General features: G+C 62.2%; 1 protein-coding gene across 4 annotated transcripts in view; it reads right to left on the reverse strand.

Annotated features, from left to right (window-relative positions):
• The window catches only part of MYT1L (myelin transcription factor 1 like), a 141,584-nt gene that overhangs the window by 23,606 nt on the left and 97,523 nt on the right, over nt 1–20,455 (reverse strand). For all 4 annotated transcript variants that reach the window (XM_055327330.1, XM_055327331.1, XM_055327333.1 and 1 more), the window contains exons 14-16: nt 6,372–6,434; nt 1,957–2,040; nt 1,112–1,333 (exon numbers count right to left, since the gene is read on the reverse strand). In XM_055327330.1, coding sequence (XP_055183305.1) covers nt 1,112–1,333; nt 1,957–2,040; nt 6,372–6,434 — 369 coding nt within the window. The remainder of the gene's footprint in view (nt 1–1,111; nt 1,334–1,956; nt 2,041–6,371; nt 6,435–20,455) is intronic.

Raw genomic sequence — 20,455 nt, forward strand, 5'->3', positions numbered from 1 at the left:
CCTCCACGCCCTCCGCCCGCGCCCGCCTGTGTCCCTCCTGCGCAGCCCACCCTCCGGCAGCGGGGCCACGCCGAGCCCCGTGCGCTCAGGACAGCTGCCCGCGGGCGCCTCCGTGGCCCTGCTCCGGCCCGGCTGGCGAAAGGCGGCCGTTCGCCGCTCCTGCGGGCAAGTGAAGCCCCCGACGGCTGTCCTCCGCCCGGAGGGCCCTGACCCCCACGACCTCCGAGTGCCCCGACACGTCACCCCCAGGCCTGTGTGGGCAGGAGCGCGGCGCCCACCCCCAAGCCTCAGGCTCGTCAGGCACAGCCGGGGGCCCTCCTGCTGGCCAGGAGGCGGGTCACGTCCGGGGACCTCCGGGGCCAACCAGGGAGGCTTCCACGGGGACAGTGGGGCCCCAGTCCCACCTGGCCCGGCAGTCCAGCACTAGCAGCGTGATCCGGCCCTGCGCCCGGACGCTGGGAACCTCTGGGGGGCTGCGGGCTCCCCTGGGCCGGGCCGCTGGCCGGGGGCCCCACTGTCCCCGTCGGACTTTCCTACCTCTGAGGAATTTCTTTGACAATTAAAAAGCCACCTTCCTTTCAAGGAACCTTGGAAGGCTCAGTGTCCCCGTCCCCGAACACCTAGGACGCGGGGTTGCGGCGACTTTGTTCATCCTGCGCTGGACGTGCCCTTCCCCCGTTTCTCCTGCCGGCCTGGTTTCCAAGAAGCCGGGGACCCCCATGTCCAACCCGCCTCGTTGGCCTCTGATTTGCCCGCACCCCCCGACCCTTCCACGGGGAGCCACAGGCGGGCCTCCTGTGCTGCGGCGCTCGGGGGCTTGCAGACACGGAGGCGTGGGCGGTAGCGGTTCAGGGCATGACTGGCCTCCCGGGCGCGTCCAGGCTGCGGCGTGAGACCCCGGGCCAGGTGCCGCCTGGGGATGACCTACGGGTGCCCGCGCACAATTCCAGCAGGTTCTCTGCCGAGAGCCTCCGCTGATCCAGGGGCGGGACTGGGACTTGCTTCTCCACCCGCTCTAGGGTCTCCCGCCTGCGCGGGGCAGGTCATGGCTTTGCCGGCAGCGTCGCCGTGGCTCTTTCCGAGCAGGGGGGTTGGGTTGGGAGCCACTCACCTGCGGTGCGTGAGGAAGCTGCCGCTGACGTGGCCCGAGCCGTCGCAGCCGGGCGTGGGGCACGACATGCCCTCCGTCTTGACGGACTTCCAGGAGAACTGCGAGCCATTGAGGTACCCGTCCTTCTGTCTCTTGGCGGCCAGGGGGCACCCGGACGCGCTGCGATGGGAGGCGTACTTCCCCGTTATGTGGCCCTGGCCGTCGCACCCGGGAACGGGACACCTGGGGAGCAAAGCCACACGCTGTGTCGGGGCGTCGCTCGCCGGCGGCCTCTGCTCGGTCGGCCGGAGGGAAGGAGAGGGCAAGGGCTGGCAGTGGGCGGCGGCCGAGGACGCTCCTGGGGGGGGGGGGGCGCCCGGGCCTGTGGAAACACGCGCTCCTGCGCCGTTCACGTCACCCCCGGACTCTGTTAAGTCGCAGGTATTTTGATAATTTTCATCTGAATGAACTTTTAGTTTGTTCTCACGGGAAACTTTTCTCCAGAGTCGGAGGCGAACGTTGCAGGCGGGCGACGCCGGGGGCATCTCGCGGACTCTGGGCCCCGGGCGACCGCCTGGGCGGACCGCGGGGGTGCAGGAGTCCCCTGAGAGGCCGGGACGCGGCCACCGCTGGTTCTCAGTGTTGCGGTGACGCATCAGGGGCCTTCGTGGACCCGCCCCCACCCCCCAGTCCGTGAGCCGCTCCCTGCACCTGGACGGGGAGTGTGGCCCGTGGCAGCCGCTGGGCACACGGCCCGCTGTGTAGACGGTGCGTCCGCGGGCGGCAGGTGTCCCAGGCCGTGCTCCCTGGCTCCCCGGCCTGCGGGCCCGCACCCTCCCGCCGCCCGCTGCCCCCCGCCCCCGTACCTGATGGGCTCCTGGTCTTCCTTGTCTTCCTTGCTCTGCGCTATCCTTATGCCGCTCTTCTTCGCCCTCGGGCAGCCTGAAAGACTAGGGAGGGACCGGGCTTCAGGACGCGTCCGCCCGCCCGCGGCCGCCGCTCGACACCCCGCTCTCCAGGAGCCGGGCTGCTCCCCACGAACACGGAGCCCGGCGCGGGGCCCTCCTGGGCACCACCATCCCCCCCCACCCCCGCCGTGTGCTCGCGGAGGCCTGAGAGCCCAGCGGCCCCGACCGGGGCACCACGACCACGACCTGGAGGCCCGGCTGCGGCGGCCGGGGGACGAGGCTGGGGAGCCGGGCAGGTGAGGACGGGCGGGCCGGCGGGTGCAGAAAGGGCAGCCCCGGGGAGCAGCCACGCCTCCCGGGCCCTCTCGGGACCCGCCTTCTTCAGCCCTCCCTGACCCGACCCCGACCCCGACCTCGGAGTAGCGGCCTCGGCGTGTCTGCGGGCGTACAGAGGGCGCCCAACGCCACGCTTCCCTTCCTCAAAATCTTGGGAATAGAAGCTCACACTTCTGCGTGGGAAAACGTGCAGCCGGGGCAGAAAGTGCTGGTGGAGGTACGGGCGTAGCGCCGGCCAGCGCGCTGTCCTACGAGGTCACACGGGACAGAGGGAACTGGACTCTGCAGAAGGACCAGAAACTGGGCCATTTACTGACACGCCCGGGACACATGGACACAGACTGCAGTGTGGACGGGGCTCCAGGTGGACGGGGCTCCAGGTAGACGGGGCTCCAGGTGGACGGGTCTTTAGCATGGACGTGGACTCCACTGTGGACGGGGCTCCAGGTGGACGGGGCTCCAGGTGGATGGGGCTCCAGTGTGGACGGGCCTCCAGAGAGGACGGGGCTCCAGGAGGACAGGGCTCCAGTGTGGATGTGGACTCCAGTGTAGACAGGGCTCCAGAGAGGACAGGGCTCCAGGTGGATGGGGCTTCACTGTGGACGGGGCTCCATGTGGATGGGGTTCCAGTGTGGACGGGTCTTCAGCATGGATGTGGACTCCACTGCGGATGGGGCTCCAGCGTGGACAGGTCTCCAGGTGGACAGGGCTCCAGTGTGGACAGGCTCCAGTGTGGACAGGCTCCAGTGTGGACAGGGCTCCAGTGTGGACAGGGCTCCAGGTGGACAGGGCTCCAGTGTGGACAGGGCTCCAGGTGGACAGGGCTCCAGGTGGACAGGGCTCCAGGTGGACAGGGCTCCAGGTGGACAGGGCTCCAGTGTGGACAGGGCTCCAGTGTGGACAGGGCTCCAGGTGGACAGGGCTCCAGTGTGGACAGGGCTCCAGGTGGACAGGGCTCCAGTGTGGACAGGTCTCCAGGTGGACAGGGCTCCAGGTGGACAGGGCTCCAGGTGGACAGGGCTCCAGGTGGACAGGGCTCCAGTGTGGACAGGGCTCCAGGTGGACAGGGCTCCAGTGTGGACAGGGCTCCAGGTGGACAGGGCTCCAGGTGGACAGGGCTCCAGTGTGGACAGGGCTCCAGGTGGACAGGGCTCCAGTGTGGACAGGGCTCCAGCGTGGACAGGTCTCCAGGTGGACAGGGCTCCAGGTGGACAGGGCTCCAGTGTGGACAGGGCTCCAGTGTGGACAGGGCTCCAGCATGGATGCAGACTCAGCATGGACATGGACTCCCGTGTGGGCACACAGTGTGACCAGGGGGGCCCAGACCGTGCCCCTGCTCCTCCTGGGCTTGTGGCGCGCCCTTCCCTGGTCAGCCCTGGCCCCCCGGCCACGCGGATTCCCAGGTGGAGGCGGGCTGCCCGACAGGAGGCCCATCCCCGGCCCTGCACCCCACATCCTCAGCTTTGCACCTTCTTGGTGAAGGAGCCTGGCTCCCGTCCGCCGAGAAGCGGCACCCTGCAGACTGGGGCGGCTCGGGGCCGGGCTGGGCTGCGGGCGGTCTCCCTGGCGCGTGGTCTCCCTGGCGCGCGGCCCGTCTCCTTTGGCAGGAACGTGGCAACAGCACCCAAATCTCTCCCTCCTGCTGCCTTTATCCCTCTGCTCCATTTTGAGGTAAGATGTAGGAAAGGGGGGTCCTCTCCCCCCCTGACTGCTCAGCGGCTGCCCCCACACCCCACGGGCTGGCTCTTCTCTCTGCTGGCAAACGCGCTGTCGCCCGGGTCGCCGTGACCCTCGAGCGGCTGGTGGATCTGCAACCCCTACGCTCCTCCAGGGCCTGCGAGCGGCCTCAGCCTGTGCAGGTCCGTGTCCCGCGCCTACACCGTCCCTGGGCCCCTCGCCTCCTCTCCTCGCTGCGGCTACTCGCACGGTGTGTCCTAAGCATCCTCCTGACCCACCTGCTTCCCCGTCTGAGACCCGGCAGCCGGGAGGCCAGGGGACCTCGGAGCCGCCCGAGCACAGTCCGTGTCACCCCTGCAGTGGCTCCTCAGCACGCGCACGAGGCCCCGGGTGCCCGGCCTGCCAGCAGCGCCGCGTCCTCTTCTCCTGGGTCCCCACCTGCCCCACCACCCCCGCCACCTGCCGTGCCACCTGGCTGCCCCTGCGGCCCCACTCCGGCTGTCTGGGTTCAGGGCGTCTCCCTGGGTGCGGGCACCGTGCTGACAGCCACCCAGGGAGCCCGTAGAGCCCTGTCCCTGGGTCACTTGCGCTGTGCTGGAAGCCGTGCACGCACCTGGCAGGTGCCGCTGAGCCACACGCTCGTTCACCTTCGTGCAGCCCGGCCGCCCGTTGGTGCAGCGGGGTCACCATGTGCGCCCTAGGCCCTCCCTGGCCCGGTCGGGAGCCCCACTGCCCGCCGCTGCGATGCTGCCGCTGCTTCGGTTCACGGCTCCGGCCTCCCCCTGCAAGTGTCACCTCCGAATGGCGCTTTCGGATCCTCTCGCCCGGGAGTCCCGGGTGACACTTGTGATGGAACGCTACACGACGACGTTTCCTACACAGATGTCCCACCGTCCGCCGTCACGGGTGCGGGGGCTCGTGGCGTGTCTGGGTCTTTGCGATCTCGTGGGGTGATTTTGCTCTGGTCTGGTCTGCTCTCCCTTGCTGCGCATCCAGCACAGGGCGGCAGGCTCTGACCTGCGGGGTTGACCTGTGGGGTCAGCCCGCTGCACGTGACACCACGGCCCGGCCCCGCGCTGCTGGCCCCGCGAGCACCTGGGGACGCCCAGAGACTTCTTTGGTTGTCGCGAGTGACCGTGATGGTGGTAGAGCCAGGAAGCCGCTCGACCGCCCGCGTCAGCGAGGCCCAGGTGGACAGCCCTGGCCGGGAGAGGTGAGCAGAGGCCCTCCCATCGCCCCAAGTCCTCCTGTGGGCGCTGCTAGCCCAGGCCCCACGGCCCCGCGCTGCCCACAGGTGCGTCGGGTGATGGACAACAGACAGAAGCACGCGGAGCTCAGTGACGGAGCCGCACAGCGTGGGCGCGGTGTCCGACCCTCCTCCAACCCGTCGAGCGGCCGGGGCTATCCCTGCTCCCCCGCAGGTGGTCCCACGTCCACCCCATCCCCTGCTCCCCTCATCGGGGTCCTCGGGCAAACACCCTCCCTCTAGTGGGCGGCCCCGGGCGGACGCTGTCTCTGAGGGGCCTCCCCTGCCCTCCCCTCCCGTCTCTCCCCTTCCCCCCCTCCCTCTGCTTCTTTTTTCCTCCGCGTGGGAGACGCACTTAAAGCGCAGGTGCTCGTGGGCTTCGGGACCGTCGCTTCACAATCAGAGATTCCGAGACCGGCCGGGCGGGCGGCGGCCTCCCCTAACCCAGTCGCCACCTGTGCCGACCCGGTGCCACTCGCTGTCGGACGGGTCCTCACGCACGCCCCGTCCCTGCCTCGCACGCCCTGTCCCTGCCTCGGCGCTGGCTTGTCGCTGCGAACCCGACAGGACGGGACGTGTGTGCCCCTGGCCGCAGGTCCCGATCCACTTCCGTGGAGACGACGTTCCCACAGTTTCTCTCAGTTCCCTTCTGAATGCGGCGGGCACGGGGCGGGGGAGTGGCAGGATCTGGGGCTGCGCCGTGGACCGTGTTGTCCTGGAGCCCGGGGCCGGTGCTGAGCTCCGTCGAGCGTCCCCGCGCCTTCAGCTCAGCTCCTCGCTCCCAGGGGCTGGGCAGCCGCGGCTCGGATCACGGTGTTCAGAGGCCCGCTCCCAGGATGTCGGGGCGCCGCTCCCCGGGCCGCCCCGGGCCTCACAACACGTCTGTCGGCTGCTTTTCCCTGATCATCGAGGGGGCACAGCTGCCGCTGGGCGACCTGAGCACCTTCTCACCGGTGGGCCGGCTGCCCGGCAGGCGAGGGCCCTTGGCGTCCCGGGACGGACGCCGTGACGACGGTGCTGCCTGGTGGTCCCGGCTCTAGACCCTCGTAGCCGCGGGTCCCGCCGTGCGGGCGGGAAGGGGGCACGAGCGCGAGTGGGCAGGCGCCTCGCTTACCTTCGGTGAGACGCGTAGTTCCCGGTGATGTGCCCGGAGCCGTCGCAGCCAGGGGTGGGGCACCTGCAATGCAAAATGCAGAATGGGTGATTTACTGGAAGGAAATACGATCCCCGGAGCAACTAAGTCCCTCACTTATCCAGAAAGCAATGGCTCTGAGGCTTCGCCTCCCAAGTGAAAGAGCCGTGGAGCCGCGGGCTCCCTGCTGGGCGCGGGGCGCGTGCCCGACCGACCACCGGATACCAACCTTGGCTCCCTTCTTCCTTCCGCGCACAACGGCGCTTCCCAGAAGGATCACGGATTTCAGTACCTGCCTGGGCTGCAACAGTCCCGGGAGCATCCTGGGCCCGACGCTATTACTCCAGAGTCTATCCCTCCAAATACCTCCTGCCACCTCCCCTTGTCACTGTGGTCCCCGTGGGACTCGGCTGCAGCCGCCGTGTGCGCAGCAAGACTCGCAGGGGAAAGGATGTGCAAGATCCTCGTCTACACGGCCCACGCCAGCCTTATGGCGGGCTCCCATTAGGCGGACTCTTGGTCAGCGGGGCTGACTGGCCACCCCGCGACCCCAGGAGGGCAGCGGCCCCGAGCGGAGTGCTGGGGACTGGCCGGGCCGTCCTGCGGACAAGCACTGGGCGCGGCGGGGGGCTCCAGGGCCTTAGAACCCTGTTTCACTGGCCTGAGTGGAGCCCAGGCGTCTTGGTCGACCAGGTCCTGGGAGTCCTCGACGCCTACACTGCCTGACTTCTTAACTACCCCACTGCCACTGCCCTGGGGGGACGGAATGTGCCTTACAAATGATTACTGCCCCTTCCTACAACCTCCTACACGAGCCTTCCCAAGACCCATCCCGGGGGCGCTGCAGAGACACTTCAGTCCGCCCTACTTTAGTTTGCCTCGTACCCACCAGGAATGTAGAAATCGAGGACAAAAACTAAGAAAAGTTCTTTTTCTCCATCAAGTGTGTAGATCTCAAAGAAAAAAAAAAAAGCTACCCCCAAAACACCCAACCTAACCCCAAGGATGAGGCACTTTGTGAGCCACCTGACCCCTAGGAGCAGCCCGGGTCACGCCCTGTGCGCTCCTCCCTGCTCGGGGAGCACCTGCCTTCCCTGCAAGGGCGGACATCACACATTTCAAGGGTTTACTGAACGTGGACTGCGTCTGAGGCGTTTTGGGGCTTTCCTCTCAGAGAGCCACCGTCGGGGCCGGATGCTGAGCCGGGCCAGACGGGAGTTCCTCAAGGTCAGGAGCGGGACCCCGCGCAGCCCCTGTGCCCCGCGGCACCGGACAGAGGCGGGCCTGGGGTGCCCCGTGCTGACACGCACACGTGTGGACAGTTCCTAGGAGTCGGAAGCTGCCCACGTTTCCTTTAGTCCCAAAAAGGGCCCAGGGCACCAGGTCTCAAGGTTCGGGAGGTGCTATCTCTGGGTCGGGGTGCAGGCTCAAGTTCCCTGGAGGCCCAGGCGGGGAGGGCGGGAAGGGGAGGTCACCGGCCTGCACGGTGGGGGGCAGGGGGAGCCCGGGAGTTTTAAAATAAGCGTTTGGGTGGAACAACGGGGCGTTTAGATGGAATCTGCATATCAAGAACAGGGACAACCCGGGTTGTTGACCTGATTTCTGCTAAAGTAACAGCAACTTAGGTACAATTAATCTTGCATCACAAGACTCTTGCGCTGAGATCACTCAGTGATTGTTTCCTAAATAACAGGTGAAGTGACCTGGCCTCAGGCCTCCGGGGCTGATTTCCCTCAGCTCCCCCATCCCCCCTCCACCGGGGCGTGTGGACCCGCCCCCCCCCCCCCCCCAGAGCTGGAGGAGGAGGGCGACTTGCGAGCAGTAAAAATCATTCTATCTAAGAGAGGCTGATCTTCATGCAAGTTTCTGTTTGGAAAATGAATCAAGAAACAGAAATGTTTCCTACTAGCCAATAATACACACTTGGCCTTGCTTTTTGCTTTAAAAAAAAAAAATCCTTAAACTCTTCCTAATTTAACCACTCAGTGCAAATTTATTTAAAATTTATTCATTTTAACATGAGTAGAGATTCTTCAATATGCCTTTTTTTGGTGAGGGCTGTAGGAGGTTGACATATTCTGTTCAGATTTGAAGTGAGGCATTATAACCAAACTAATGCAAATGAAAATCAGATTTGACTAATTACAAAAAAAAGAGAGAGAGACAGAGAGAGAGAGAGAGAGTAAGATTTTCCAGAGATTTTGTGCATTCAAGCCATTTACAAAGGCATCATCTGATTTAAAAAAAAAAAAAAAGAGGTGTTTAAAATGGCCTCTATCACCATGAAAACAACAAACAAAATATTGATTTGGCTCATTTTCAGAGCTTCCACTGTGCCGGGAAAGAAGAAAAAAAAAAAAAGACACTTCCAGAAAGAGTTCTTGCTTTCTTAAGAGGTCTGCTCTTCCCAAAGCTCTGAGTCAGGCAGTCGGGGGGAGTTCCGGGCCCGCCTCCCGCCCCGCGGCTGCGTGACCTGAGTGGGCCCCTCGCCCGCCTCACCTGCGCAGCTGCACCTGCACCGCGGGCCTGCCCTGGCTCCTGCGCCCCCGCGCGCCTCCTCCAGGGAGCCTCCCCTGCCTTCACCCCCGTGGGCTCCCGCACAGCACAGCGGGGCAGCCCGGGGCCACGAGGGGACGGGGAGGGGGGGTTGGGCAGCCCCGAGGAGCCCACCGCCTCTCTTTGTCTCCTTCCCCCGACACCCGACACCCGCAGCTCGGGGTTGTGTCCGGGGTGGTAATTCGGCTCTTTTATCTTTAGGTGGTGCTTCCGGACCACATAAGGCAGCCTGGAAGGGTTTCTTTCTTCTCTCCGCTCCTCCGTGTATTCATTTTTCTGTTGCTGCTCAAGACTTTCAGGCTTTTTTAAACTCTTAGATTTACATACAGATTTCCTAGCCTTAAGAAATCTCAATACTCAAAAATACAATTTTCTGAAGTCGGTGAATGAGGGAGTGATTATTCACCTAACAAAAGGGGTCTTTGCTTCTCAGATGGAGCCAGCTCCAGGACCCTTGATAATGGGGCGGTGTAAAATCGATTTACAAAAATTCGATTTCCAACTACCCATCTAAGAGCACATCTCTTCCATGAAGGGAGGCCCATGTGGGATAATCAAAATCCCCCGTGGATAAAATCAGACAGTAGCATGTGCCGCACAGCTTGGGTTTTGAAATGGCAGAAGAGATTGACTGGGTTTCCATGGAAACCCCCCAGAAGGCAGGCACAGGTCCGCCGCGCTGAAGTGCTCGGCAGGCAGCCGCGGGGAAGCACACCAGACCCTCACCGCCCTCCTGGCTTCCTGGCAGTTACCAGGACAATAGCACCAAGTCTATTTTAAGTTCCTATGCTTGGAGATGCAAAGTTCTGTGACATAAAACACTCGCCTCGAATATCGAATATCGCTTCCCCTCCAAAGGTGCTTTTGGTGAAAATACTCTGAGAACGCACACACGGGGAACAATCGGTCTTAGAGCTAAGCTTGCTGCCTCGTGGATGTATACGAGACAAAAACAAAAAACAAAACAAACAAAAAAAAAAAACCCAAAAAAACCCCCAAAACATTTGTGCCCGATCCATGACCTTGCATTTGCCTTGGGGTTTAAGTAACACCAAGGGGAAATAATTTGGTGTAGGGAATGTCACCAGCCTGGCTGGAGAAATCGGGCCTAAAAAGACATTTAAGAATGGCAATGGGAAAATCACGACAAAATGCTTTAAGCGGTGTCTAAGTTTTGCAGCATCCAAGCAAAAGCTGAAGAAAAAAAAAAAAAATCAGGACCATTCACCAAGTTCTGGATTTCCGAATTCAGGGAACCGGCCCTTCTCAGGTAGGAGCGAACTGGGTCTGTGTTGCTTCGGCAGATCTAAGACATCGAAGAGCCCTTTGAGCCCAAACCGCCCGCAATGCCCTGTGTGCCCAGGGCTCCTCTGAACTACTTCCCACCGAACGAAGCATCCCGCTGGGACCTCTGCAGGAGCTCCACTGGCACACCCTCGTGGAGGTCAGGACATAGACCCCCGATATCAAAACATAACTCCGTGTCTATGCACTGAAACACACAGTCCCGAAAACGAGATCTGATGTTGCGCTGGCGCCCATCACAAGAACGTGACAACGGACCCCCTTGCCCCTCGCCTGCCCCTGGTTGGTCCCTCAGCAAGACACACGACCTCCCACGGTGTTGTTTTCTCCCGTTCACCAAACCCCTGTCCTGAGGCAGGGCGGGAGCAACGGGAACTGTTAAACCCGCTGACTGACCTTGTATCATCCACTAAGGACTGGTAAGACTACGTCCAGGTGCCTCCTCCATGTGCGGTCGCGCTCCCCTCTCTTGAAAACAGAGACGAGGGTCTGATCGAATGTCATATGGAGAGAGACATCTGAAAAGGGACGGTTTCTCCTAGTCGGACGGATGTCCACCCTCAAGTGCCTGTTGCTGCACTTCGGGGGCTGAGACCGGTCGACCCGTGGTGCATCGGTCCCCTTGGCGATACTGTCACGAGCGCCTCGGAAAAAGGTCCAAGGCTGACTCCACGCACACAAGCCTTCGTTCTCGGGGACCCAGAGGCGCTGCCGAGGAGTCCTTGCTGGGTGCCAGGTGGCTGAGGCCGGACTCCTCGGACCAGCCTCGCAGCATCTGCCTCCTGGGGAATCTTACCCTTGCCCTGCGGACCGGGAGGCCACCCGGCCTGCGTGCACCAGCCTAGGACGCCCTGTTCACGTCCGCTCCGACTGAGCTGGGGGGCCTGCCCGGGGGCCGGAAGGGGGCGTGGAGACCAAGCTTATCTCCTCAAAACCAGCTTACAGGAAATAACATCTGGAGGCGTCTCCTGATCTCTTATCTTGATAAGAGTCAATTACTTATTTTTTTTAAAATCTTAGGGGCTGAAAGCACGGTGGGCGTGTTTGAAGGGCAGCCTGACTGTGCGGCTGACCCACCTCGTCAAACTGCCCAGAAGGCCGGCTTGCTACTGGATTTGAGTCTAGAAGCTCAAACTGCGCAGGAGAGGACTCGCTGAAGCTCTGAAAGGGTCGTACCGAATGTCAGAGCGACGCGCCCCAGATCTTGGGGCAATTCACGGGAAGGCCCTTTACAGCTTTTCTCGCCTGTTTCTCCCGTGGCAGCTCTACCAAGGGAACTTAGTAAAAGTTTATATATATATAAAAGTATATATAAAAATATATATAAAAGTATATATGAATATTTTTATATAAATATTTTTATATATAAAAGTATATATATAAATATATATACAAAAAAACTTTTTATCTCCCTCAATTTTAAAAGAAATCACGAATATGTAAAACGAGGCATCGTCTCTAGTAGTAAAACGTATTTGTAAATTGGAATGATTCAGGCCACATAGATAAGTCTTTGCTTCATTTATGTAGAAAAGTTGAATTCAAAAAACACCTATTTTTTTTTTTTGGCTTAAAGAGATATGGTTCTAAAAATATATTTATTTTGATTTTTTTTGCCATATAAAAGGGAAACAAAGAAATTCAGAGGCGTGCAAAATAATTTCTAATGGAAAAATGACGTATACCGATTTTTACGCTGCACCTCTGCAATCTTCTCCCCAGATGGAAAGAAACCAGGTCACTTAAAAGCAATATACATTACTTCTGCCCAATTTCTGAGATATATTCCCTGAAGCTCCAGGAAGGACAAAATCTTGCAAATCACTTTTTAACCCCTTAGACATTCAATCATTCAATAATTTTCATTCAATAACTCAATGATTTTCTCTCTTTTTTTTTTTAAGTGCCGTGTTCATATTCTGAGCTTTCTGTGGCTGGACACAGAGGTCCCCGCGCTGGCATGTGGCACCGTCCAAGCGTCCCCCGCCCCGGCCTCCCGCCTGAAATCGCTGGGGCCCCCGCAGCGCCGCGGCCGCTCTGAGCCGTGGAACGAAGCCCCGCGTCTGCTGTAGGGCGTGGGGGGGTCCCGCACAGCCCCCCGACCCGCCCCCGCGCTGTGCCACCTGCAGGGCCGCTCGCCCACCGCGGGCTGGCTGAGGTGCCACCCGCCCGAGCCCTGAGCGCCCGCCCCTCCAGGAGGCCCTTCTGCGGGAAGCGTTACTGGATTTGCTTCTTGCTTTCATCCCAACGCCTGGGCTTTGTCCTCTTCTCCCTTTCCCCGTGAGTGTCGGGCGAGGGGCTTTTGCGTGCTCATGTGCGGGACCCTCCAGCTTTATGCACACCTACGCATTTCAAAGTGCACATTCGACACGTTATTAGAAGAATTTGGGTGGAAGACCTGCTCTCTGCTGTGTGTAACGTGTAAGCAAAAACAGCCTTTTTTTTTTTTTTTTTTTGGTCCCCAGAACTTTTTAAATTACACCGAAAAAACAAACCAATAAATGACATAGAATTTTAAAGGTACTCTTAACACGATTTTTAGAAATTCACTTTGATGATTCAGATAACATTTCTGGCTGGGTCAGGCCTCGGGGTACTAAGGAAGCAGAGCGTGTGGTCACGCGGCTAACACTCAAGCTGCGGTTCCCGGAGCCCGGGGTGGACGGAGAGCCCACGGAGCTGTGTGGTGTAGGAGCGGCAGGTGGACGGAGGTGGTGGTTTAGGAGCCGCGTCAGCGCCGTGATGCCCGGTAGCCGTGCAGGCCAGAGCCCGCGCGGCATGCCGTGAGGCCCGGGGGGTGGTTCACGTGTGCACAACCCACTGGGAGGACGTCTCTAGCGGGTGGCTCACGCCCCTGCCGTCAGCCTCGGGCCACCTCCCCCTAACATGTGCCGTGTGACCCCCTCTGCCCTTCCCCGACTCAGGCCCCGGGGTCCCTGGGAGCGTGTGTGCTGCCCGGCCTGGGCTGGCAGTGCTGGACCGTAGGGCCCCAAGCAGAGCCGAGGTGGGGTCCGGACTGCTCCCGGGGCATCTTCCAGGGAATGCGGAGCTGCAGGCCTGGGCTGCCACAGCAGCTCTGCTGGTCATGCTACATGCACTTTTCCATCTTTTCCAAACATGCAGCCTACGGATCTTAAGCTCTAAGTCATCGGTCATGCTGCCTCCTTGTCCGCGGATGGGAGCCTAACTGGGGCCCTCGCCGCCACACCGCACTGCTGCCCGTGAGTGGTCCCAGGTACATCCAGGAGTAGGCTCCTGTCCAGTGCGGCCGAACGTACCTAGCACATCCTGACGTCCCATTCACTTAACGGGATGTGTCCATGGGAACCTGCTGCCAGAGCACATGCACGTCCAGCAGCAGTAGAGCGGCTAAACAAGAGACTGGGGCAGCCGGAGTCAGAATTGGAATTGGACTCGGAGGACCCATGCAAAAAAAAACACACAAGAGGTGACTGGTGTGGCTGAGCGAAGGCAACAGAATCCAGCATCCTAACGTCCTGTCCTACGCGGTGCACGCGCACCGCCCTGGGGATGCGGGCGGGCTGCGACCCGGCATGCAGAGACCTCGCGCGGGGCCCCCCAGGAGCACTCACCTTTGCCGATCGCACTGAGCCCTCGGGCTGTCAGTGTCAGTGGTGTGTAGTGAGGAGTGGTTGGTGAGGACCCGTGTGCGTGCGGCTGCGGGGAATGGTTTCTGGCCACGGGCGCGGGGGGTGGGGGGTGGAGATGCGCAAGGACGGGCGTCTCTACCCTACTTGGCATGCTTCACTCAAACGTGCGTGGCCTCTAAGGACGGGAAGGCATGGGTGCCCGAATCCCACGGGTCTCGCCCACCGTTGAGGGTCACGGGGTCGGGGGGGGGATCCCTGCAGCGGCTGCTGGCTCAGCATCGTGAACCGGGTGGACTGCGCTTGAGACAGCAGGACCCGCCAGCAGCACGCCCGGAGGCTGGGCTTCCTGCAGCTGCACGCCCAGCGCACCCCTGCCCCTGCCCCGCGGGGCGGCCGGGCCGAGTCAGGGGCGGCCGCAACACCGAGTCAGCCCCACGCGGCCCCTTCCCGTCACAGTCGCCCGCTGGGCCACACACTTGTGGGGAGCGAGCCGCGGGGCCCACGGGGCCGGAGGGGGAGGGCGGCCGTTCCATTTCTCTGTCCACAGACGGTTGGAGGCTGCTTTTAAGTGAAGGGGGGGCGTTTGGGTGAATGAAAAGCAGCTGTGTCCTGGGCTCATGGACGTGGCGGGCACGGGGGGGCCCGGGGCCACGGGCCGGGGCGGCCACACGGCTCCCCTGGCGGCTGAGGCCCTGCTCCTCCCGCTACTGTTCTCCCTGAATTCGTTCCCCCTGTTTTTCCTAGTTTGTGGTGTTTGTGGATCTTTTATTGTTTGCATCCCTCTGTCGTCTCGGAGGAAGTGTTCTCAGTTCTACCCGGGAGAGGCGAGCGGCTCCTGCGCCCCGACACGTCCCGAGTGATCCCGGGGTCCTGTCCTGTGACACCGGGGCCACCCTGCGTCCCTCCCCCTCGCCCCCCTCGCCCCGCCTCCTGCCCCATCCTCTCCTGTGCCCCTGCCTGGTTTTAAGCTACACCTTCGCTTACTTTCTGCTGTGTCATCGCTCACTAAAAACAATGGAGTTCTAGCCTTTCTCCTCGGACTTTGCCTTTCCTCCTTGTTTTTTTTTTTTTTTTGTTGTTGTTGTTGTTGTTGTCACATTTATAAGTGATTTCAGAAACTCCTAGTTTAGCAAAATAAAAAAATATATATATATATGTATTTTTACAGGCAAAGAGGCAGATCCAAACAGGTGAAGCCTACTGTTTAAATCTGTGCCAAGAGCCGCCGGGCCGAGATGAGAAGGGACCTGTCCTGTCTCCTGGCGCCGCCGCGCTCCTGCTCCGGGAAGGCCCGTTAGCAGCTGCCCCTGCCCTGGGAAGCTGCCGCGCGGGGAGCCCCTCACCCGGGCTCTTGGCGCTTGAAGACAGACCTCGCTGTTTGCAAGGACCCCTCGGGTCTCATCAAACGGGCAGAGTGAAGGGGGTCGCGGGAAAGGGAGTGGGATTCCTCCAGGCTTCCGTGCCAAGGACGCAGCCAGAGCGGCTTCCAAGAGGCGGACTGTCCACTGACCGTGCGGCTCCCCTCCGACCGCGAGGGGCCGACCAGAGAGCAGAGGGGCTGGGGACCCGCACCCCGGGGCCGCAAGAGTTGACCCCGGGTGCTGGCTCCGGAATCTGCAGAGCCTGTGCGTTCCGCTGAGGACAAGACGAGAACCAGCAAGTGCTCAAGACGGGGACACGAAGTCCAGGAGCGAGCAAGGCGGGCGGGAGGGGCGGATGGCGGGACGGGGCCGAGGAACAGCCAGGCGCCCACCGGAGACCCTGCGGCTCCTGGACACGCTGCGTCATCCCGGGAGCTGCTGGGGGCCCGAGGCCGGGGCGGACGGCAGCCCTGCCAGGCGTGTCCTGCCGTGGGGACCCCACGATGACGGAGCCTGCCCGCGGCCCAACCCCTCAACCTCCCGGAGAGAAACCCGGAGCCCCCCACTCCTTGCTGGAAGCCTCAACGGAAGATCAGGGACTCAGGAGAAGTGAGGATGGGTCTGCAGAGGGGACGCGGTGGTGGCGGCTCCCATTCCTCCCTGGCCGTGGAGGCTGCGAGCAAAGGATGCCTGTTCGCCCCCAGCGGCCCTGCCGACAAGTTTGGGGGAGGGAGGGTCTCCCCTCTGTGCTTCGCTGGACCAGCAAGTTAGAGACGAACCAAGAGAGAAGGACACGCTGCGGGAGCAAGATGGCAAGCAAACCGATAAGCCACGCGGATGTGGAAGACGGAAGTGACGGGGCCGCGCCGAGATGCGGGCGCTCGTGGGGCAAACCTCGCGACGGGACCCGCGTGGGCTGAGCAGAGCCCGTGCCCTGAGCCCCGCAGGCTGATCTCCGGTGCATTGCGCAGTGACCAGGGGCAAGAGGACAGGAACCGCGTCACTTGAGTTGAAAAGTCAATAAAGTGGAGGTTTTAGTTCGGAAAAGAGAAGACCGCACCGACGAAAGTTGCTGCCCCCAAGATGGGAAGGGAAGGGGGACACCTGCCCCAAGCGTCCCTACGGGCCCGGGACCACTTCCAGGAGGGGCTTTCTCACCGTGCTGCCACCCCTTGGGGCCCCGCCCTGACCCCCGGGTGCTCACGAACAAGCTGGGAGACCCCTGAGGGCGTCGGGGTCACCAGGGCAGGCTGGACTGGCACCCCGAGTGACCGCGAGGCCTCCCAGGGCCGAGGGCCTGGCTCTGTGCATGGCTCTGTCCTCATGGCTTCCTCTCTGCGGCCCTAGGTCTCCGCAGGTGCATAGACACTCTCCCAGCAGGACCGACAGGCCCGGGCCGCCTGGAAGCCCTGCCTCAGGCTCCCTGGTTCTCACACAGCCTCCCCCCGCCACCCCCCTGCAGGCCCCTGGTCCTCTGGCGTGGCCAGTCTTCCCCGCACCTGCTTGGCCGAGCACTGGCCAGGCTGCCCCCTCTGACCTCCTCCCAGAACCTTCTCTCCCGCCTGCTGTGCCCCAGCCTGACCTCCGGCTCCGCCTGCGGAGCCCTGGGTGCCTTCCCGGGTGACGTGTCACTCGCTCCTCTGAACACAGGCTCCGGGAGGGCAGGCGAGGCCTAAGCGGGGACCCCCCAGCCCTGGGATGCTCCCTATGGCCGGCTCCGCATCCCGTGGCACAGACGGTTCCGCCCGTGCTGCCGGCAGTAGTGGCTGTGCCGTCTGGTTTCCTGGCTAGCACACCCCGAGGTCCATGGAGGGGTGTAGATGCTTTAGAGCTTGGCGCGTGGCTCCCAGCGGGGCCTGGCCTCCGTGTCCTCCCCTCTCCGCAGGACAGCAGCAGCGAGGCTCCCAGTGCGGCCCGTCCCAGGTCGCCGGGACTCTATGGGCCCCGGGGTGCTGCCCCCAAGGAACGCCAGACTGAGGACCCCGTGTGGGCATCGGTAGGCTGAGCAGCAGGGCTGCCGTGTGCCCGGGTGCAGGAGCTGGGGCCAAGGGGACCCTGCCCAGCAGGTGAGGTGCGCACGGCTGTGCCCCTGCAGGAAGACTGACTCGGAGGCAGAGAGGCCAGGGCAGCGGTGATGGAGGCTCAGGACCCAGTGGGCCGGCCTGCGCATGCCCGGGGCACAGGCCTTACCTCTCCAGCTCCAAACCCCCCAGGATTGGATGGTCTTGCCCCCCGTGCTCAGCTCCCTGTTGGGAGTAACAACGTGAGCCTTAAGACGGGGGAGGCCACACAGGAGGTTCCTGACCTTTACCCCGACCTCCTGTGCCCACCTAAAGCCCAGAGAGCAGAGGGCAGGCCCTGGGGCTCCGCAGGGAGGGGGGAAGAGGAGGGGCCTCCTTCTGACTGGTGACCCCGAGCCCCTGGGCCCCCCACAATCCCAGAGTAAGAGCCTGCGACCCCCTGCAACCCCTGAGGCCGCCATCCACCTTCTGACTGGCCACCTCCCCTTCCCCGGCACCCTGGGTGCTGGGTGCTGCCCCACCAGCCCCGGGTCACAGGCAAAACAGGCTCAGAGACGCTCCGCTGTGGCCAGAGCAGAAGCGGAGCTGGATTCGCGGCCTCAGCCTCCTGGACACCAGGGTGGAACTGCGTCCTGTGGCGTGAGCTGGGGGCTCGGCGGGTCCGGAGGCAGGAGGGGTGGGACCCCGGGGAGAGCAGAGGAAGGAGCATCACCGCCCCGCGCCCCCCCCCCCCAGATCCCTGGTCGGGGAGGGTCTCTGGTAGGAAGGGACGCCCTGCACGACCCTGGCTGGCCACTCCCGTCATCCCGCAGGTGCGGCTGTGCACCGCCGGTGGTGGGCACCGAACCGGACGCCGCGTGGTTTCCTCCAACCCAGGAAGGAGGTTGATCCGAGTGACTCCCGGCCACCACGTGGGGACAAGGGTCCTGAGCTCAAGCGTGTCACCATCTGCCCGCGGAGGGGAAGCGGTACAGTCACACAGAAGGACCGTCGGACACGGAAGTCAGGCCACGACGGGGGACAGCCGTGGTCCTGCGTGGGGTCACAGCTGTCGCGGGGCGGGCCTCGGCCTGCGTGCTGCACCCCTGGACCCCGTGGAGGCGGCGGGCCGTCGCCGTTTGGAGACCCCGTGCAGGTGCGCCCGCTGGCCGCGAGAACCGGAGCAGGTCCCTGCCCACGCAGGTCCCTCGACTCGAGCTCTCTCCCACGGACACGCGTGCCGGCGCCAACCGCTCCCTGTCAAATCACGCTGCGGGGCCGCTGATACCCCATCGACCTCTATTTAACCGGAAGCACCTCCGATCTGGTTTTTAAGGGAATCGTTCTAAAATGTGATTGTTCCAGAGTGAACTTCACGGAAGCTCCATTTGCCCAACACCAGAAACGTGCTTCTCGGGCAAAGGATCACATTTGAAAGGGATTTCTGTTCTGTAGCTGTAAACAGGAATGGGAAGTGCTTTCTGGGAAAGCAAGGAAAGGAAAAGAGGAAGAAAGAACAGGAAGACTTTCATAACTGGGAAATCCCAGAGGGATCAAAGACTGGCATCGTTTCGGTCTTCCCGTCTCCTTGGCCGTCCTGCGGGAAGGTCTCCGGGGCCCCTCCAGGGGCCCAGAGGACGGGCCGAGCATCACCGCCCCGGGTGGGTGGGTGGGTGGGGGGCTGTGCAGAGGCTCCCGCAGGGCAGGGAGGAGTTCACACCGCCCTCCCCCCCAGCACGCAGCGCTGGCTCCGGGAGGGGCTCGGGATGAGGAGAGAGTTGCCATGGCAACCCGTGTCTCCCGGTGCTGCAGGTTCCATAGTGAGTAGGAAAATTCTGAGCCGCCGGGCGGAGGGCGCGAGAGGGCAGGGCAGGCCTTCCGGCAGCGAGGCCCCGTTAATGCCCCCACCCCCGGATGACAGTGGCCAACCGAGCCCGGAGCTGGCCCCACGCACCCACCAGCCTCCGAGCTCTATGAACCAGGGCTCCTGAGCCCCCGAGGTGATGCGCCCTGGGTCCACTCGGGAGGGTCTGAGTCGCGGACTCACAGCCCAGCTGGCCTTTCAGTGTCCGAGCGCATGGGTCAGAATCATGGGCGGCTACTGGGCCCCGCCACCCCAGACGCAGCACGAACCCTGCTGCTGGGCGTGGGCCCGGTGGGACGGCCTTGCTCGTGTCCTCCCAAACTCAGGGTCCAGGGAAGACGGGGCGCCTGGCTGGGTGTCACGAGCGCTGGCTCTGCGTCCAGCCCTCTCCCTAGCTGTGCTGCCTTAGCACATTCTGCACGCGGGGCCACGTGTGCGCACGTGTGTGCACATGGGGGTGCATGTGGGCCTATGTGTGTGCACCTGTGGGTGCGTGGGGGAGCCTGCAGCCTGTGTGATGGGCAGGAGATGTGCCCAGCAGCCACAGGCTCCAACAGGAGCCCGACTCTCGGGGACGAGGGGACAGCGCTCAGCTCCCACAGGCAGGGGCGGTGAGTGGCCGCCAGCACTTGGCGCTGTCCCTTCTCTCTGGTGTGGCCGCACCAGTGCGAGTCCCTGGGCCCAGCGCCAGCTCCTCCACGCTGACTGCTCTGGCGTCGTCCTCCCCTGAGACGGAGGAGATGCACCGGATTGTCCCAGTTGTAGAGACAAAAAGGTCAGGTTTCATAAAAAGCCAAGCAACTAGTCCAGGCTACCTAGTTCAGACCAACTAGTCCAGACTACAACTAGTCCAGGCTACCTAGTTCAGACCAACTAGCCCAGGCCAACCAGTCCAGACCAACTAGTCCAGGCTACCTAGTTTAGACTATTCCAGACTAAAACTAGTCCAGGCCAACTAGTCCAGACTAAAATTGGTCCGGGCTATGTAGTCCGGGTAACTAGTCCACAGTAAAACTAGTACAAGCCAACTAGTCTAGACTAAAACTAGTCCAGGCTACCTAGTTCAGGCTAACTAGTCCAGACTAAAACTGATCTAGGCTACCTAGTCCCGCCTAACTAGTCTACACTAAAACTAGTCCTCACTAATTAGTCCATGCTAACTAGTCCAGACTACCCGGTTTGTAAGTGGCCAAACCAGGTGGTGGTCAATCTGTGTGACCGTGGGACCTGTTCTCATCCCAACACAAGGAGTTTCATTTATTGTATCAGGAATAGAGCCGTTGGCCCAATCAGCGCTTTACATGTAAAGAACATTGGAAATAAATAACCTTCATCCCTCGATTGTAACATCGGCTGCTGGAAGGGCCGA

Source organism: Nyctereutes procyonoides, unplaced genomic scaffold (assembly GCF_905146905.1).
Source record: "Nyctereutes procyonoides isolate TBG_1078 unplaced genomic scaffold, NYPRO_anot_genome, whole genome shotgun sequence".
Classification (NCBI taxonomy): Eukaryota; Metazoa; Chordata; class Mammalia; order Carnivora; family Canidae; genus Nyctereutes; species Nyctereutes procyonoides.